At 38.8% G+C, this 16,156-nt stretch overlaps 1 protein-coding gene across 1 annotated transcript in view; it reads left to right on the top strand.

The window, feature by feature from the left end:
* The first annotated feature begins 2,288 nt into the window (after positions 1–2,288).
* The window catches only part of LOC111145700 (ring finger protein 38), a 43,796-nt gene continuing 29,928 nt past the window's right edge, over positions 2,289–16,156 (top strand). The window contains exons 1-2 of the mRNA XM_022500822.1: positions 2,289–3,473; positions 15,177–15,370. Of these exons, the coding sequence (XP_022356530.1) occupies positions 3,261–3,473; positions 15,177–15,370 (407 nt within the window). The 5' untranslated portion in view covers positions 2,289–3,260. The remainder of the gene's footprint in view (positions 3,474–15,176; positions 15,371–16,156) is intronic.

Raw genomic sequence — 16,156 nt, 5'->3', positions numbered from 1 at the left:
TACGGCAATTTCCATTCTTTTTTTTTTTTTTTTTTTTTTTAAGATTTTTATTTATTTATTTGACAGAGATCACAAGTAGGCAGAGAGAGAGAGAGAGGAGGAAGCAGGCTCCCTGCTGAGCAGAGAGCCCCATGTGGGGCTCAATCCCAGCACCCCGGGATCATGACCTGAGACGAAGGCAGAGGCTTAAGCTCCTGAGCCACCCAGGCGCCCCTCCATTTTTTTTGATAAATACAGGCCATACTTGCTTTCTCTTGTGTGTAACAAATTACTACACATTTAGTACCTTAAAACATGAATCTATTATGTCACAGTTTACATGGGGTTAAGCTGCAGGGCCCTATGTTAGGGATTTTACCTGTCTGATGCTGCAGTGTCGTGAGAGGTTTGATGTCCTCTTCCAAGCTCACTGGTTGTTGGTTCAATATGGTTCTTGTAATTTTAAGACTGAATTCCCCCCATTTTCTAGCTAGCTGTCAGCTGGTGACTCTCTCAGCTCCTAGAGAGTGTCCTCATGTCTCTGCCACATGGCCCTGTTCGTATGCCTTCTGACACCATAGTGGTGACCTGCAGGGCCAACAGAAGAATCTCTTAAGGAAGGGTCAGTATGTCTTTTAAGAGTTTTCTCTAAGTCAGGCTTACCCTGATTAATTTGAAAATCAACTGACTTGGGATTTTTTTTTCTTTTTTTTTTTTTAAAGATTTTATTTATTTATTTGACAGAGAGAGATCACAAGTAGACGGAGAGGCAGTCAGAGAGAGAGAGAGAGAGAGGGAAGCAGGCTCCCTGCTGAGCAGAGAGCCCGATGCGGGACTCGATCCCAGGACCCTGAGATCATGACCTGAGCTGAAGGCAGCGGCTTAACCCACTGAGCCACCCAGGCTCCCTGACTTGGGATTTTAATTACACTTAAATCCCTTCACTTCAGTGAATGGGTTCATATAATCGGTTATATAATTTAACCTTACCATGAAAATGAAGTCCACTCCCTCTATAGCCCTGCCTACACACCATGGAGGGAGGGATTATACAGGAGATGTGTACCAGAGGTGGGAATCTTGGAAGCCTTCTTAGAATTCTGCCTTACATGGACACACAAAATTACTATATTTGATTTTACCCAGTGGGCGCACCTGGTTTCAAGTCCATCTATCATTTTGTCCTGGTTCTTTATTAACTACAGCATTCGAATATGGCTTTTTTCCATTGTATTTTTTGTCATCCCTTTTTATAGTCAAATGGAGCTTTTGACCAAAATAAATTGTTGTGGGTAGGAGGGGAATATGCTTGAAAATACTAATTTATGAGCACAAGGGCCAGGGTTTGCCAGAGTTTTGTTTTTGTTTTCTTTCATATATATGATTGAAATCTTAAGTTTTCAAAGGAACAAAGAATTAAGGAGAGGAAACCTGACTCCCTGATCTCTGTTGGCCAAGGTAGCCACTACACTAGCAGTTACAGTGTGCGCTGCTCAGGCAGACTGCTTCAGGTATGATTGTTGAAGACAGGTGAGCTTTCTAAAACACTTTCAAAGGTACCTTGCAAATTATAAGCTTAAGATTACAAAAAGAGTATGAAACTTATATAAAGGAACAGACTGTTTTAAGAGAAGAGAATTGCTTTAAAGTGGTAAAAGAACTCCTTAGATTGAGTGAGGAGTCAGGAATGTGAAATACACTTCTTCCTATGAAATCTTTCTGCATGTCTTCAGATAAACTCAAAGGTCCTACCTCTGTTCTATTTTTTGCCTGTATCCGGGCATTTAAAACATCATCCTATTTGGCTGCTTTGCTACCCCCTCCCCTTAAGTAGAATAAGCTCCCTGAGGGCAGGATCCATATTTTTTGTTCTTTCCTAATGACTCTTGACTTGGAGGAGGCAATTGGTAAATATTCCTTGATTCTGCACTTCATACTTCATCGTGGTAAAGAATATTAGCACTTTCATACTTGTAGTGCAGAGATAAGCTTTAGCTCATGTTGAAGATACTTTATGTAGCATTAGTAATGAATTCTAAAGTTAACGGCTCTCAGGTGATTTGTTTTTACTCCTAGGAAGGTGTTTGAAAATAATAGTCTTACCTATTAATGAATATAGCTTAATATATTAACCAGCAGTCCTGGTTATCTATTTACCAGGCTCATGGCAAACCAGAAACAATTTATAAAGGGGCTAAGGAAGGTTATTATAGAAGTATTATTAATATAATTAGCATGCCACTTCATGATCTGTCTCTGCCTTCCTCTCTGGTTACTTCTGTACTGGATAGCCAAACTGAACATTTTGCAGTTTCTTGACTACACTACTGTCTTTTGCCAGTTACCTCTCTGTAGCATCCAGTGCCTAGCATTATCATAGAAAGGTGATACTCTGTATATTGTACAGTGATTTGCTTTTGTTTCTTTTTCATAGCATACACTTCTTGAAGGTGGGAAACCATGCCTATCTTCTTAATTCAGTGCTTGTCACAGAATAGACATTTATATGTAAGGGAATGAATGAGACAGTGAAACTGAAAACCAAACACATGGTTTAAAGCACATGGTCTTCAATGTAGGGGTAAGCAAGTTCACAAACCTTAACTCCCAAGGGTAGTTCAGTACACAGCACAGTGGTACAAGTGATGCTCCTGATGTCCATGATTAAAAATGCTGCAGATTTAAGTTTATATTACACACAAGTTTAAGTGAATTGACCTGTAGTCAAGTCAAGCATATAAAACATGCAGTCATTTGCTTTGGGTCTTATGATCTTATTCTTTATTCTTAAGGTCACTAGGTTTGTGTTGAATAGAGCTGAGATGTCCACAAACTCTTCTTTTTTGTACCTATGGTCCTTTTAGAAGGTTTGCTACAAATGTTCTGAAATCTCTTCTTTGCAAGATCATACAGAAGGTTAATTAAAAAACAGAATGAAAAATTATTAATCTTAGTGAAAATGGACAGTAATCTTTCTGTACTTAATACATGATTTTACCTCAGGTTTTCTTAACATGAAGTCTCATCTGTCCTTTAGAACTTTAGAATTAATACCAACAGAAAAGATATTAATAGATATTATTATGGGAAACATAGGAAGGACTTTGCATTTTTGAGCAGTGCTGTTTTGTCTTTTTAAAAAGTTTCTGTAAGAGAGATCTGTTGCCAGAGGCAACCTTTGCCATCCTTATATTTGTTTTCATGTTTAAGATTAATTTTTAATTTCTTTCCAGTCTCTGCTAACACAAATACCTAGAAAATCCAGACTGTCCTTCGTAGACATGATACTCCACATTGGTGCAGCTAGCCATGAACTATCCTTTTCTTCTCCCTCTTTTTCCCAGATATCTCCCGGGGCCAATTCAGCACCTCTACCTGGCCATCCTAACAAGGTGATTTGTGAAAGGGTGAGACTTCAGAGCCTGTTCCCTCTCCTCCCAAGTGATCAGAATACTACCGTTCAAGAGGATGCTCACTTCAAAGCTTTCTTCCAGGTTCTTATATATTTACCCTTTCCATACGTAGGGCTGAAAGTCACAGATACATTTTAGGTTGTCTCTAGGAAGGCTTAAAACAGATTTCTCAATATCTTCTTTTCTGTTGTATATGGGAATAAGTATTCTTCTTAGAGGACTTCTTCAACATAACTTTTCAGCCAGCTTTTCTGAAGAATGTTTGTCTTCTCTTGAGCTGCTGTTTATTATTTGACCACTTAATATTCTTGTTTTTTTATCTTGTGGTCTTAATCACTTGTCTTAATAGCCCAAGTTCCATAGGAAAGTAGAAGATATTACACACACATGAAGTTGTGTGGGAATGGAAAAATGGAAGCATGCAAGATATTTTTTAAAGCCATCACTGTTTACTTGCTTAGTGCCCAGGGTTTGATAGTGATGTATATTTCAAAAAGAGAACATGGTAGCTTGTCTTCTATCACTTTTGATACCTGTAGGTAAAATGTGATTAAAGTTTTTGTTATTATATATAAAATGAAAATAAGGCAGGGACTATCATTAGTTTATTCACAAGATTGCTAGGATGTGCTCACATAAATTACTGGCAACTCAATTTCCAGCCCATTGTTCCTAGAGAAGCATGTTTTAGTAATGGAAGTCAGTATTAGTATTACCAAAAGGAAAGTAGTTAAACCGTTGCTTCTGGATATTAGGGTTGTGGACCAAGGCATAGATTTGTATATGTGTATACAAATCTGAAGTAGTGAGAGCCCCTAACCAAAGCTTGGACTTTTTGATAGAACCAGCTCATTTTCTGTTTGTGTGGGAGTGGTAGGTTGGGGCTTAGGACTAGTTCTGAAAGAAATGCTTGTTTGTGATACATTAAATTAGAGATGTGAAATTTCTGAGAATAGCTTTGTAGGTGATCCACGGCTCTTGAATGTGATATTCCTTGTTGCAATTTGTGCCAGGTTTTCCCCTTTGCATGTATTGTCTCCTTTGTTTTTAATCCTCCTAATAATAACCCAGTCATGGATGGTTTTCTAGATTAAGAAATAGGCTCAGAAAACTCTCTGAGCTGCCCAGTTACAGAGCTAGTTAGTGGCAGAGACTCAAATTCACCTTTTGCTATTTCTTGTCTACTATAACATACCACCTTTAGATAATAGATATTTCTGTAAATAGTACAGTATATGTTAAGAGATGTAGTTATCTGTATTGAATTAAATGGAATATTGACTACCATTTTTGATACAGGATTGGTCTGTAATAATTGATATTTAGTAGTAAACCAGTGAAGCTAAGGAAGATAATTGACTTACTGCTTTCACTGCTGCCACCAGTAAACAGTTATTTGATGTTTTCTTTGTTTTCCATACTTCTTTGAGTCTGAGACATTAACTCAATATTAACTTTAAACTCAAGGAGTTGTTGGCAAATGCAATAGATTTAAACATATGTTTTGAAAAGAGCCAGTTTCATTTGAGTGTTGCAGAAAGGTGAAAGGTATTATTGTCAAATTTTTATTTATAGCCCTAGTTAAACTTAAATCTTACTTTTTTCTAACTTTAAAACAAGGCCCTCAGTGTACTTGGCTCCCAGGGAAGACTGGAGATTTTTCTCTGCCCACTTCCTCACCTACCACACTGTTGCACATGAAGCAAAGTAAATCCTTCTCACATCCCCTTTGAGATACTGTCACATACCTTCAGCTAATTCTGATAGTACGATCGGGTATGATTTCTTGTTATACTTCTCTCATTCTTAGAAAACTTAGTTGCCACATGAGAGGGAGAAATGTATACATTTCTTATCCTGGGAGTTATTCTTTTTATGTGTTAGGTTTTCCTTTCTTGGCTCTCCCCCAAGTTCTTTCCCTCCCAGCCTTTTCTGCTTTTCCTTCCCCTTGGAAAACTTCATTTTAAACAGATTCATCTACCTCTTGCATTTTTTTTCCCCTTAAAGCATCCTTTTTATTCCCTTATTTTAGCTGAAACCAGTCTCTCCTCAGAAGTATTATTTTCCCTGCAATCTTGTGTAGGAGTAAAAAAAAAAATTGATCCCTTCCCCCCAAGCATGGGAATTAAGTATGCATCCAGTAAGTGGGATGGTCATTGAGGAGAAGGAAGGTGTTTGATACTCTCCTGGATCCCTGTTTCCAACCAACAGTCATCTTTGAACAAAAATCTCATCTGTTTTTGAGCTATATTTGTTATAGCTCAAATATAGTTATATTCTTGTTTATTAAAGATCTTTGTACTTTGCTTGTTTTCATATTACTTTTAAATTTTATATTACTCAAAATCTTTCAAAATTTGCATGCTTTTTTAATTTTCAAAATTATAAAATATTTCATATATGAAAGTTATAAAGTATAAAGCAGACACATGTATAATTTATAGATTTATTTATTTGACAGAGAGAGAGAGATTTCAAATAGGCAGAGAGGCGGGCAGAGAGAGAGGAGGAAGCAGGCTCCATGCCAAGCAGAGAGCCCGATGCGGGACTCTGTCCCAGGACCCTGAGATCATGATCTGAGCCGAAGGCAGAGGCTTAACCCACTGAGCCACCCAGGTGCCCAACAGATACATGTATAATTTTAAAAACACCATCTATCCTAAGTCAACCATTACCAATACTTTAGAAATATTCAGATGACCTTCCGTATTACGTCTTCTTGCTGTCCCATACCTGTGCCTTGGGTAAAACTGAATTTTGAAGGCGCCTTAATATAAATAGTATCATACATTGTATTTTTGTCATTTTGAGATTCAGCATTGTTGGTGCATGCTGCCGTGTAATTGACTCATTTTCCTTTCAGTATTTCATTTAATACGGATATGCTGACATTAATGTTATCAAAATTTGCATGCTCTTTTTGATTGACATATCTAGTAGTTCACAGTTTTTTACTATTATTACAAGCATTGTCGCCATGAATATTCTTATATGTGTTTCTTGGTTGATATCATTTGATTTTTTTTTTTTTTTTTTAAAGATTTCATTTGAGAGCGAGGGAACACCAATGGGGGGCAGGGGCCGAAGAGGGGGAGGGAGAAGCAGACTCCCCACTGAACAAGGAGCCCAGTGAGGGGGCTCGATCCCAGACTCTGGGATCATGACCAGAGCCAAGGCAGATGCTCAACTGACTGAGCCACCCAGGTGCCCCTCAGTTGATACTTTAATTTCTGTAAAAGTGATGGCTTTGTGTATTTATTATTCTGGATTTTTGCACAGAAGAGGTATAGATATAAGCACATTTGCATCTCTTAAAATAAGTCTATATTTAACATTAGAATCAAAATACCTCCTATAATTGTTCTAGAAATTTAAAGTATAATTAACATTTAGTAAAATTCACCCTCGTAGAGTATAAGTTTGTGACTTTCGACAAACGCATACAGATGTGGAACTACTGCCACAATCAAGATATTAGAACAAATTTGTCTCCCAGAAAAATTCCCTCTTGTCTCTGCTATCTACCCCTTATAGTTTTGAAATTAGTAGTTTCTGTGCCATCAACCAATTCATTGATTGTGATCGAAGATAGGGTGCTTTCATAGAACAGGTACATTGTGGAGAATTTCGATTTCATGTCAAGCACAACTCTTGATTTCGGGGTGTATGTGTATGTGTGTGTATGTGTGTGTGTCCTAATGATAGCTGTGTGATACTTCATTTTGTAAATTTATGAAAGTTAAGTAGGTGATTGGAATTTTCATAATTTATACACAGAAATAGGTTTCTGAAAGAGAAGACTGTTGTAAAAAAAATTTCTCCAGCAAAGTTAGAGACTTAATAAAAATTTCAGCCAAAATAGCAGAATTTTATGATTTTAGAAACCATACAGAGTTATCCTAAATTCATAAGACAGATTTTCAAAGAAATGATGGGGGGAAAACTTTATTGAAAATTGTTGTAAGGGACAATATGCCATAATAGATACTAAATCTTATTATAAAGAAATAGCTCCATGTCAGTGGGCTGTTTGTTTTTAAACATGATGGATGTTTTTCAGTCCCTCTCTTATGGGACCTCTCAGTTGAGTCCTTGTGAAACTCCATTCTACTAGCTTTTCTCATGACACTCCACTTTCCTCTCATTAGCTGCTCAGCGTAAAGTATTAAGAGTTGAATATTGGGCTTCCCTTTCTCTGTATAAATTATTTGGGGGAAATTCTGTCCATGCCTGTAACTTCATTAACCTACCATCTATCTGTATACCAAAAACTAAAATTTCTGGTCTCTGAGCTTCAGCTGTCTGCAGAACAGCTCCATCTCAGAGGTATCTCAGGGTATCTCAGAGGGGATCTCTTGATTTCAGGTTGTTCTTAATATCTTCTCCGTTTTCATGTTTATGCTTCAGGTTTTTGTTTGTTTGTTTTTTTAAGATTTTATTTATTTACTAGAGAGACGGAGATCACAAGCAGGCAGAGAGAGGAGGAAGCAGGCTCCCTGCGGAGCAAAGAGTCCGATTCGGGGCTCGATCCCGGGACCCTGGGATCATGACCCGAGCCAAAGGCAGAGGCTTTAATCCACTGAGCCACCCAGGCACCCCTGCTTCAGGTTTTTTATTTTAACCACTGATTTGTCTTTACAGCTTAAAATTATTATAGTTACAGATTCATGATGCATAAAATCTAGTGCTTTCATGAAATTAATATACCATTTAGAAACGAATTACAACATCAAGGTAAATAAGTTTTTGTGAACCAGTAGTATTTTGTGTAATTAAAAATTAAGAAAGGGATGCCTGGGTCCTTCAGTCAGTTAAGTGTCCCAACTCTTGATCTCTGCTCAGGTCTTGATCTCAGGGTTGTGAGTTCAGGGCCCGCACTGGGCTCCACACTGGGCATGGAGTTTCCTTAATTAATAGGATATTCATATGTCATTCAAACTTTAGCCATGTAGGCCTCCCTAAACTCCCTTAGGGAGGCCTAGAAGGTGGACTGCCAGTTATGGCCAATGATAGTAACATCGTATTTTCACACAATGTTAGATTCTGTTCATGATGAGACTGCAGTGCTATACCACTAGAGTACCTTTCTAAGCACTCAGTGCACATAAAAAACTATTTTTTGGCCTTCCATGAAAATAGAAAAACTGGGGGGGCACCTGGGTGGCTTAGAAGCCTTTGCCTTCAGTTTGGGTCATGGTCTCAGGGTCCTGGGATCAAGCCCCGCATCAGGCTTTCTCTGCTTAGCGGAGAGCCTGCCTCTCTGCCTACTTGTGATTTCTCTCTTTGTGTCAAATAAATAAATAAAATCTTAAAAAAAAAAAAAAAGAAAAGAAAAAATAGCACAAACTGGGATCATATAAAAAAGCAAACTTCTGTTTTTTTTTTTTTTAATGCATGCTTTTGAAAACACAAGATTCGAAGCCTTTCCCTTCCCTCCGCTTTTTAAAAAGATTTTATTTGTTTGACAGAGATTACAAGTAGACAGAGAGGCAGGCAGAGAGAGAGGAAGAGAAGCAGCCTCCCTGTTGAGCAGAGAGCCCGATGTGGGGCTTAATCCCAGGACTCTGGGATCATGACCTGAGCCGAAGGCAGAGGCTTTAACCCACTGAGCCACCCAGGTGCCCCTTTTCCCCCCTCTCTATGTGTAAGATAACATCCCAGGAAAATGTGCTTTTAGTCTGGTCATGAGTTTAGATTTTATTCTGTAATCTTTTGAGCTGAGGAATATCAGAGCTGTGCGTTAGAAAATTGAAGTCCAGTGTGAAATGTGAAACAGGACTATGCATTGTGTCATTCAAGGGCAGTGTAATCATTCAGCTGTCTTCGGTTAGTTTTAACTAATAGAAACACATCAATGTAGATACAGTTTAAACAAAGACTTCAGGTTGTGGAGAACTAAATGAGAGAATGTATAGAGAGCATTTTGTAAGTCATATTGTGTGATTCAAATACGAAACTGTTAATTTCCTGCTTTCCCCCTGCTTATATCCTTCCTTTGCAAAACAAACAAAAAAACCAAGTTTGTCTTGATGGTTATTCTTTGTTACCAACTTGCTTTATATGGAGTGTTTTAGTTTTGAATGGAATTCAGTGTTTTCTCTCTCTGGGTCATTTAAATTTAACATTTGTTTCTTAATTGTGAAATGAGAAATTTTATTGTTTGCCTGAGATAGTTAAGGCAAGTGGAGAAGGTCTGGGTGTTTATTATTTTTTAAAATTTTTTTCTTTTGAGAGAAAAAATGAGTTGGTGGGAGGGACACAGGGAGAGGGAGAGAATCTTAAGCAGGCTCCTTGCCCAGTGTAGAGCCCAATGTGAGACTTGATCTCAAGACTCTGAGATCATGACCAGAGCTGAAATCAAGAGTCAGACATTGGGGGTGCCTGGGCAACTCAGTTGGTTAAAGCATCCGGCTTGCTTAAGATTCTTTCTTTTCCCTCTGCTCACTTCCTTCTTTGTCTCCCTCTCTTAAGGGAGGGGGGAAAAAAAAAAGAACCGGACACGTAACTGACTGAGCCACCAGGCATCCTGAAAAAGCAAATTTTTCTTATGGAGGGTTTATCCTTAGGGACTTTTCCTAAGAGAGTCCCTTAACTTGTCTTCGTGGTTCTCAAAGCATAGTCCCAGGCCAGGCGTAGCAAGCATCACCCAAGATCCATTTAGAAATGAAGATTTGTGGGCCCAAGAACCTGGTGGTTCTGACACATGCAGAAGTGTAAAAACCACTGGCAGGGTTAAAGGAAGTAGCGCTCCAGATTCTGCTGTGCATTTACCTCTGTCAGGAGTCCTTATGGTAGTATAATTCTGAACCAGTTTCTATATATTTTTTTAAATATTTTATTTATTTATTTGACAGAGAGAGAGATCACAAGTAGGCAGAGAGGCAGGCAGGGGGGGTGGGGAAGCAGGCTCCCCGCTGAGCAGAGAGCCCGATGTGGGGCTCGATCCCAGGACCCCGAGATCACTACCTGAGTCGAAGGCAGAAGCCCAACTCACTGAGCCACCGCTTAGAAGTTCATAGGCAATATGGGTAATGAAAAAATTGAACACTATAAACTTGGTGTGAACAGCTAACCTGTAGTTTGAATTCTCAGGGGAGAAATCTCTTCTCCAGCTCCCAGTCCAAACAGAGTAGATATGTTTTCTTATTCTCCATACCAGTGAGCTTTTTCTAGTCTTCCCTTTTTATTTATTTATTTTTAATTTTAAGTAGACTCCATGTTTATCATGGAGCTCAAACTCACAACCTTGAGATTGAGTCCCATGTTCTACCGACTGAGTCAGCCACGGGCCTATCTAGTCTTCCCTTTTATTGCAAATATAGTACTTTGGAAATTTTGGCCCTATGCAAGGCTCTGAGTGAGTGATAAAGACATATCTTCTGTGTCCTGCCCCAAGATAAAGAAAACAAAACAATCCTGGCTTTCAGTTTTCCTCTTTGTTTTTGGTCCTTGGTAATTTTTCCTTTTTTTCTGAGTTCATCATTGCATTTAAAACCTTTTTTTGGGGGGGGCGCTGGGTGGTTCAGTCATTAAGCATCTGACTTTGGCTCAGGTCATGATCCCAGCGTGCTGGGATCTAGCCCCGCATTGGGCTTCCTGCTCGGCGGGAAGTCTGCTTTCCCTCTGCTAGTCTCCCTGCTTGTGTTCCCTCTCTTGCTGTGTGTCTCTCTCTCTCAAATAAATAAATAAAATCTTTAAAACCTACTTTTGTTGTATTTAAGCCATTATTTCTGGATGTTATTCTGTTATGATTTTCATATTTGGTCCATGATTTTGTCAAAACAGAAGTCTTTACTAAAGTTTAGAATACTTAATCCCCCCCCACCCCCTCCATAACTACAATGGTGATCTTGCATGCCTTGTCTAGGTTGATTATAAAATTGAAAACCAGTAAACATTCTTCATAGTGTTAGGAGTAACTCTGTAGTCCTTGCAGAACCTAGTAGCATGTTGGCCTGTGGAGGAGACGTAATTACATCTTATACCTGTTCTACTCAAAGAATGCATTAGATGACAGAATGATACAGATTTGTTCTCATCTTTGTTTTTTCTAGACTCTGATTACCTTTTATACTTCCTGCAACAGAAAAGCCATGTGCTTAAGTTCTTGGGGCGCCTGAATTAAGCTGCTGCTTCCTGTTCAGGTCATGTTTCTGGAATCCCAGAAGGAAGCCCCCCCCCCCCCCGCCCCCATAAGGCTCCCTGTTTGGTCTGTTTGGTGAGGTGTGTGCTGCTCCCTCTGCCCCTCACCCAGTTCTCGTGCTCTCTCTCAAATAAATAAATACAATATATTTTTCATTTCTTAAAGACTTTATCTATTTAATTGACAGAGAGAGACAGACGGCATGAGTAGGAACACAAGCAGTGGAGGTGGATGAGGGAGAAGCAGGTTTCCTGCCAAGCAGGCAGCCCAATGCGGAGCTCCATCCCAGGACTCTGGGATCATGACCTGAGTCGAATGAAGATGCTTAAACAACTGAGCCACCCCAGGCATCCCTTTCCTCAAGCATTTTTAGCATCTTTTTTTTGCTGAGTGAAGTCCCATACTAATGTAATTCTTGTTTCTTTGTAGGTTATTCCCTCTTTTCTGGAAACAGGATATTTTTGGAGTTCCATAGAGTACTAAAATTGAGGAGGAATGTGATGAAATCATGTTGTATATAGTAAACTTAACTATTATTTCCCTGTCTTTTTTTTTTCCCCCTGTCTTTAAATACCCATTTTGGTTTTCTGTTACTTTGAGTAAAAAAGGAAGACTTACTACCCTAGTACTAAGGAATAGCTCATTTCCCACTCTTTGTCTCTCCTTACTCCCTAATGTGAACCTATCACAGCACAAAAAGAAGAGATGGGAAACTTTCCTAGTCACCTTTGCTTATCTCCTTAAAAACAATGCATTTGTTGTAAAATAAGAAGAGGTTAATTAACATCACTGAAAATATGTAAAGATTGATAGCCTAAGTGCTTCTTCAGGTCATTTTTGTGGGTCTATACCACTTCCCTCCTTTTGGGGCAGTTAATTTTTAAAATTTAGAGTTCCATATCTTAGCTTGCTTTAAGCTTTGGAGTAGAGGATATATATGAAGGCTAATGATCAGATTGGTTGCTAGCATTTAGTAGTTTAAAAAGTCAGATTTGTTTTACCAACTGGAGATCACTTATTTCTAGTGCTTGTGTGTATGTATGAGTTTGCCAGGTCTTGATCAGTCGGCTTTTTAAAATCAAAATACCTATGTTTCATTGCTTATTTTTTAAGTTTTAGGATTATTAGAGCATAACTGATTTTTTTCCCCTAAAATCAAAGGGCATTTTATTTTTTTAAAAGATTTTATTTATTTATTTGACACACAGAGAGAGATCACAAGTAGGCAGAGAGGCAGGCAGAGACAGAGGGGGAAGCAGGCTCCCTGCTGAGCAGAGAGCCCAATGAGGGACTTAATCCCAGGACCCTGGGATCATGATCTGAGCCTAAGGCAGAGGCTTAACCCACTGAGCCACCCAGGTGCCCCAAAACAAGCATATTTAAAAAATTTTTTTTTTAAATTCACTTATTTGATAGAGAGATAGAGCATAAGTAGGCAGAGCAGCAGGGAGAGGGAGAACCAGGTTTTCCACTGAGCAGGGATCCCGGGGCTCGATTCCAGGATCCTGGGATCATGACCTGAGCCGCAGGCAGCCACTTAACTGACTCAGCCACCCAGGTGCCCCTAAAAACAGGCATATTTTTAATAGCACCATTAAATCTATGGAGAAAATAAGGTATATCTTTGTGGTTCTGAAAACTATTTTTTTTTGTTTTAATTAAAATGACAAATTTGAAATATAATCTTAAATACAGAGGGAAGATGACATTTTTGGAATACCTCTGCTAAATAACTTGGAAAGATCAGAAGTAACCATTTAGCAGTTTGCTTTATTCCTATCAGTTTATTATTTTATTTTATTTTTTATTTTTTTTAAAGATTTTATTTATTTATTTGACAGAGAAAGATCACAAGTAGACGGAGAGGCAGGCAGAGAGATTGAGAGAGAGAGAGAGAGGGAAGCAGGCTTCCTGCTGAGCAGAGAGCCCAATGCCGGACTCGATCCTAGGACCCTGAGATCATGACCTGAGCCGAAGGCAGCGGCTTAACCCACTGAGCCACCCAGGCGCCCTATTCCTATCAGTTTAACCAGTTCTGTTTTATATGCTTATCTCTTAAAAATTTAATGTTGTAGTATTAGAACCCTATATACTCTTTTGTTAATGTTTTGATTTTTTTGTGCTGGCAACAGGTGCCAATTATTTTGCAACCAAAAGCTTTAATGCCCAAGTAATTAGAACTTGAATGAGTAGATTTGAGATAAGAGAGGTTCTCTTAGGAAACACATAGCCCTCACCAGACATTTGGTTAATTTGTAGTTTTGACAGTTTTTATGAGACTGGATTGGAAAATTGACTTGTGTGGGGAATCCTAGAGAGTTGTAATTCAACTAAGATCCATACCAGTTTTATAGCTAATAAACAATGCTGTGACCCTTGAAAACTCAACATGAAACAAGTACAGGTTTTGAATTATCTACCACTCCCATGTTTACCTGGAACTCCATGTCTTCCCCAAATGTTGTAATGTTCTAGTTAAGAACTGATGATTTAGATAAAGGGACGACTGGGTGGTTCAGTGGGTTAAGCTTCCAACTCGGTTTCAGTTCAGGTCATGCCTTGTAGTCACAAGATCGAGCTCCATGTCGCGCTGTGGATCAGTTCAGACACTACTTCAGATTCTCTTTTCCTTTCTCTCCTGCTCATTTCTCTCTCAGATAAATAAATAAGATCTTTTAAAAAAACAAAACAAAACTGATGCTCTAGATTAGTTAACGGTTTCTTTCTTTCTTTTTTTTTTTTAAGATTTTACTCATTTATTTGACAGATCACAAGTGGGCAGAGAGGCAGGCAGAGAGAGAGAGGGAGAAGCAGGCTTTCCACTGAGCAGGGAGCCCATTGTGGGGCTCCATCCCAGGACCCTGAGATCATGACCTGAGCCAAAGGCAGAGGCTTAACCAACTGAGCCACCCAGGCACCCCTGGTTTCTTTGTTTTATGTAAATGTTGTTTTATCCCTATAACCCTTGTTAAAGAAAATTAATGGCCTTAACAATAGGAATAAAGAAGCAGAAGAGTGTTATTTAGAATCAAATCAAGGGCCTACTTGAATTATACCCCCTACTCATTGATCTCTTAGATGAGAATTGACCCTTAAAAGAGTAGCTTAACGGATGGGGAGCATGGTGGAATTGCTCAGTTGCGTTGGGGTTTTAAAGAAATGGTCAAGGAGTGCCTGGGTGGCTCATTTGGTTAAGCTTCTGACTCTTGATTTTGGCTCAGGTTGTGGAATCAAGCTGGTGTTGGGCTCACACTGGTGGGGAGTCTGCCTGAGGTTCTCTCTCTCCCTCTTCACTGCCCCCTACACCCCAGTACCAATGCTCTCTCTAGAATGAATAAATAAATGTTTAAAAAAAAATGGTCAAGTTCCATACAGTTGCTTATCACCTTATTGTATATCTTAAATGTTGATGAGTTTTATGATGATTTTTAAGAAACAGATTTTACTTTTCATTTGATAGTTACTTTGTATCTCCCTTCCCTTGCCTAGAATCTTTGTTCTTTAAAGATACTTAATTTGGGTTGACAACATATTTTCCCTCTCCGTTACTCTCTGAGGTAAATATATTTAAACACCTATGCATGTATAGTAATGCAAAATATTTAAAAGGTTTCATTAAGTTGATTTTGTTGCATTGGCAGAGTGAAGATAGTCCGAGTCCCAAGAGACAGCGCCTCTCTCATTCAGTCTTTGATTATACATCATCATCACCAGCTCCCTCACCACCAATGCGACCATGGGAGATGACATCAAATAGGCAGCCCCCTTCAGTTCGATCAAGCCAACATCACTTCTCAGGGGAACGATGCAACACACCTGCACGCAACAGAAGAAGGTTAGTTGATGACAATGTATTTCTTAAATTTTCTTCCATTGGTAGATTTATGAGATTTTTTTTTTTTTTAGGGTCAGAAAGCATTTTTTTTCTACGGCCATTTTATAAACACATCAACACATATGTACTCCTACACTCACACATGAAAAACATGACACATTGTTTAGACTCCCACACTAGAGCATCAGAGTTCATTTAGCTTGTGGTTGATAGGTGAAGAAATTGAAAGAGGCTAAGGTGATTTATCTAAAATGAATCCATACTATTATATATGAATTCATCTACTTTATGGTTTAAGGCTTTGTGTGAGTTAGCCTGTAATTCTGATTACAGAAAAATGCATTTTATAGTTCCAAACTATAAGGAAATATGGAGACTCTAGAAATGAGCTACCTCTTTTTCACTTCATACCTATTTCTTTATCTTTAAGGCAATTGGGAGCTTAATTAGGTTTCTTATAAAACTGTAGAGCCTGTGGTATGAAAGACTGACTGAGGTTTTACTACAGTGCTCAGTCCTCTCTGTCATAGTACTTGGCCCCTGGCTTTCCTTCTCAGAGCAGTGTATTTCTTCTGAACTTCTTCCTCTTCAGTTGTGGCCTGAGCTCATAATATTCCTTCTTCAGAGAATTGTGTATCCTTGGAGTGAGACAGGTGTTTGCATGTCCAGGATGTCAATAATCTAAGAAACATTGAAACTCTTGAGTTAGGAAGGTGTTAAGGACTGAAAGTTTGTGTCTCTTCAAAATTCATATGTTGAAGCCCTAATTCCCAGTGTGGCTATATT

This window comes from Enhydra lutris, unplaced genomic scaffold (genome assembly GCF_002288905.1).
Source record: "Enhydra lutris kenyoni isolate GAN:26980312 unplaced genomic scaffold, ASM228890v2 scaffoldscaffold13, whole genome shotgun sequence".
Classification (NCBI taxonomy): domain Eukaryota; kingdom Metazoa; phylum Chordata; class Mammalia; order Carnivora; family Mustelidae; genus Enhydra; species Enhydra lutris.
The sequence above is the reverse complement of the archived record's forward strand: the minus strand, read 5'-3'. Positions and strand labels throughout refer to the sequence as shown.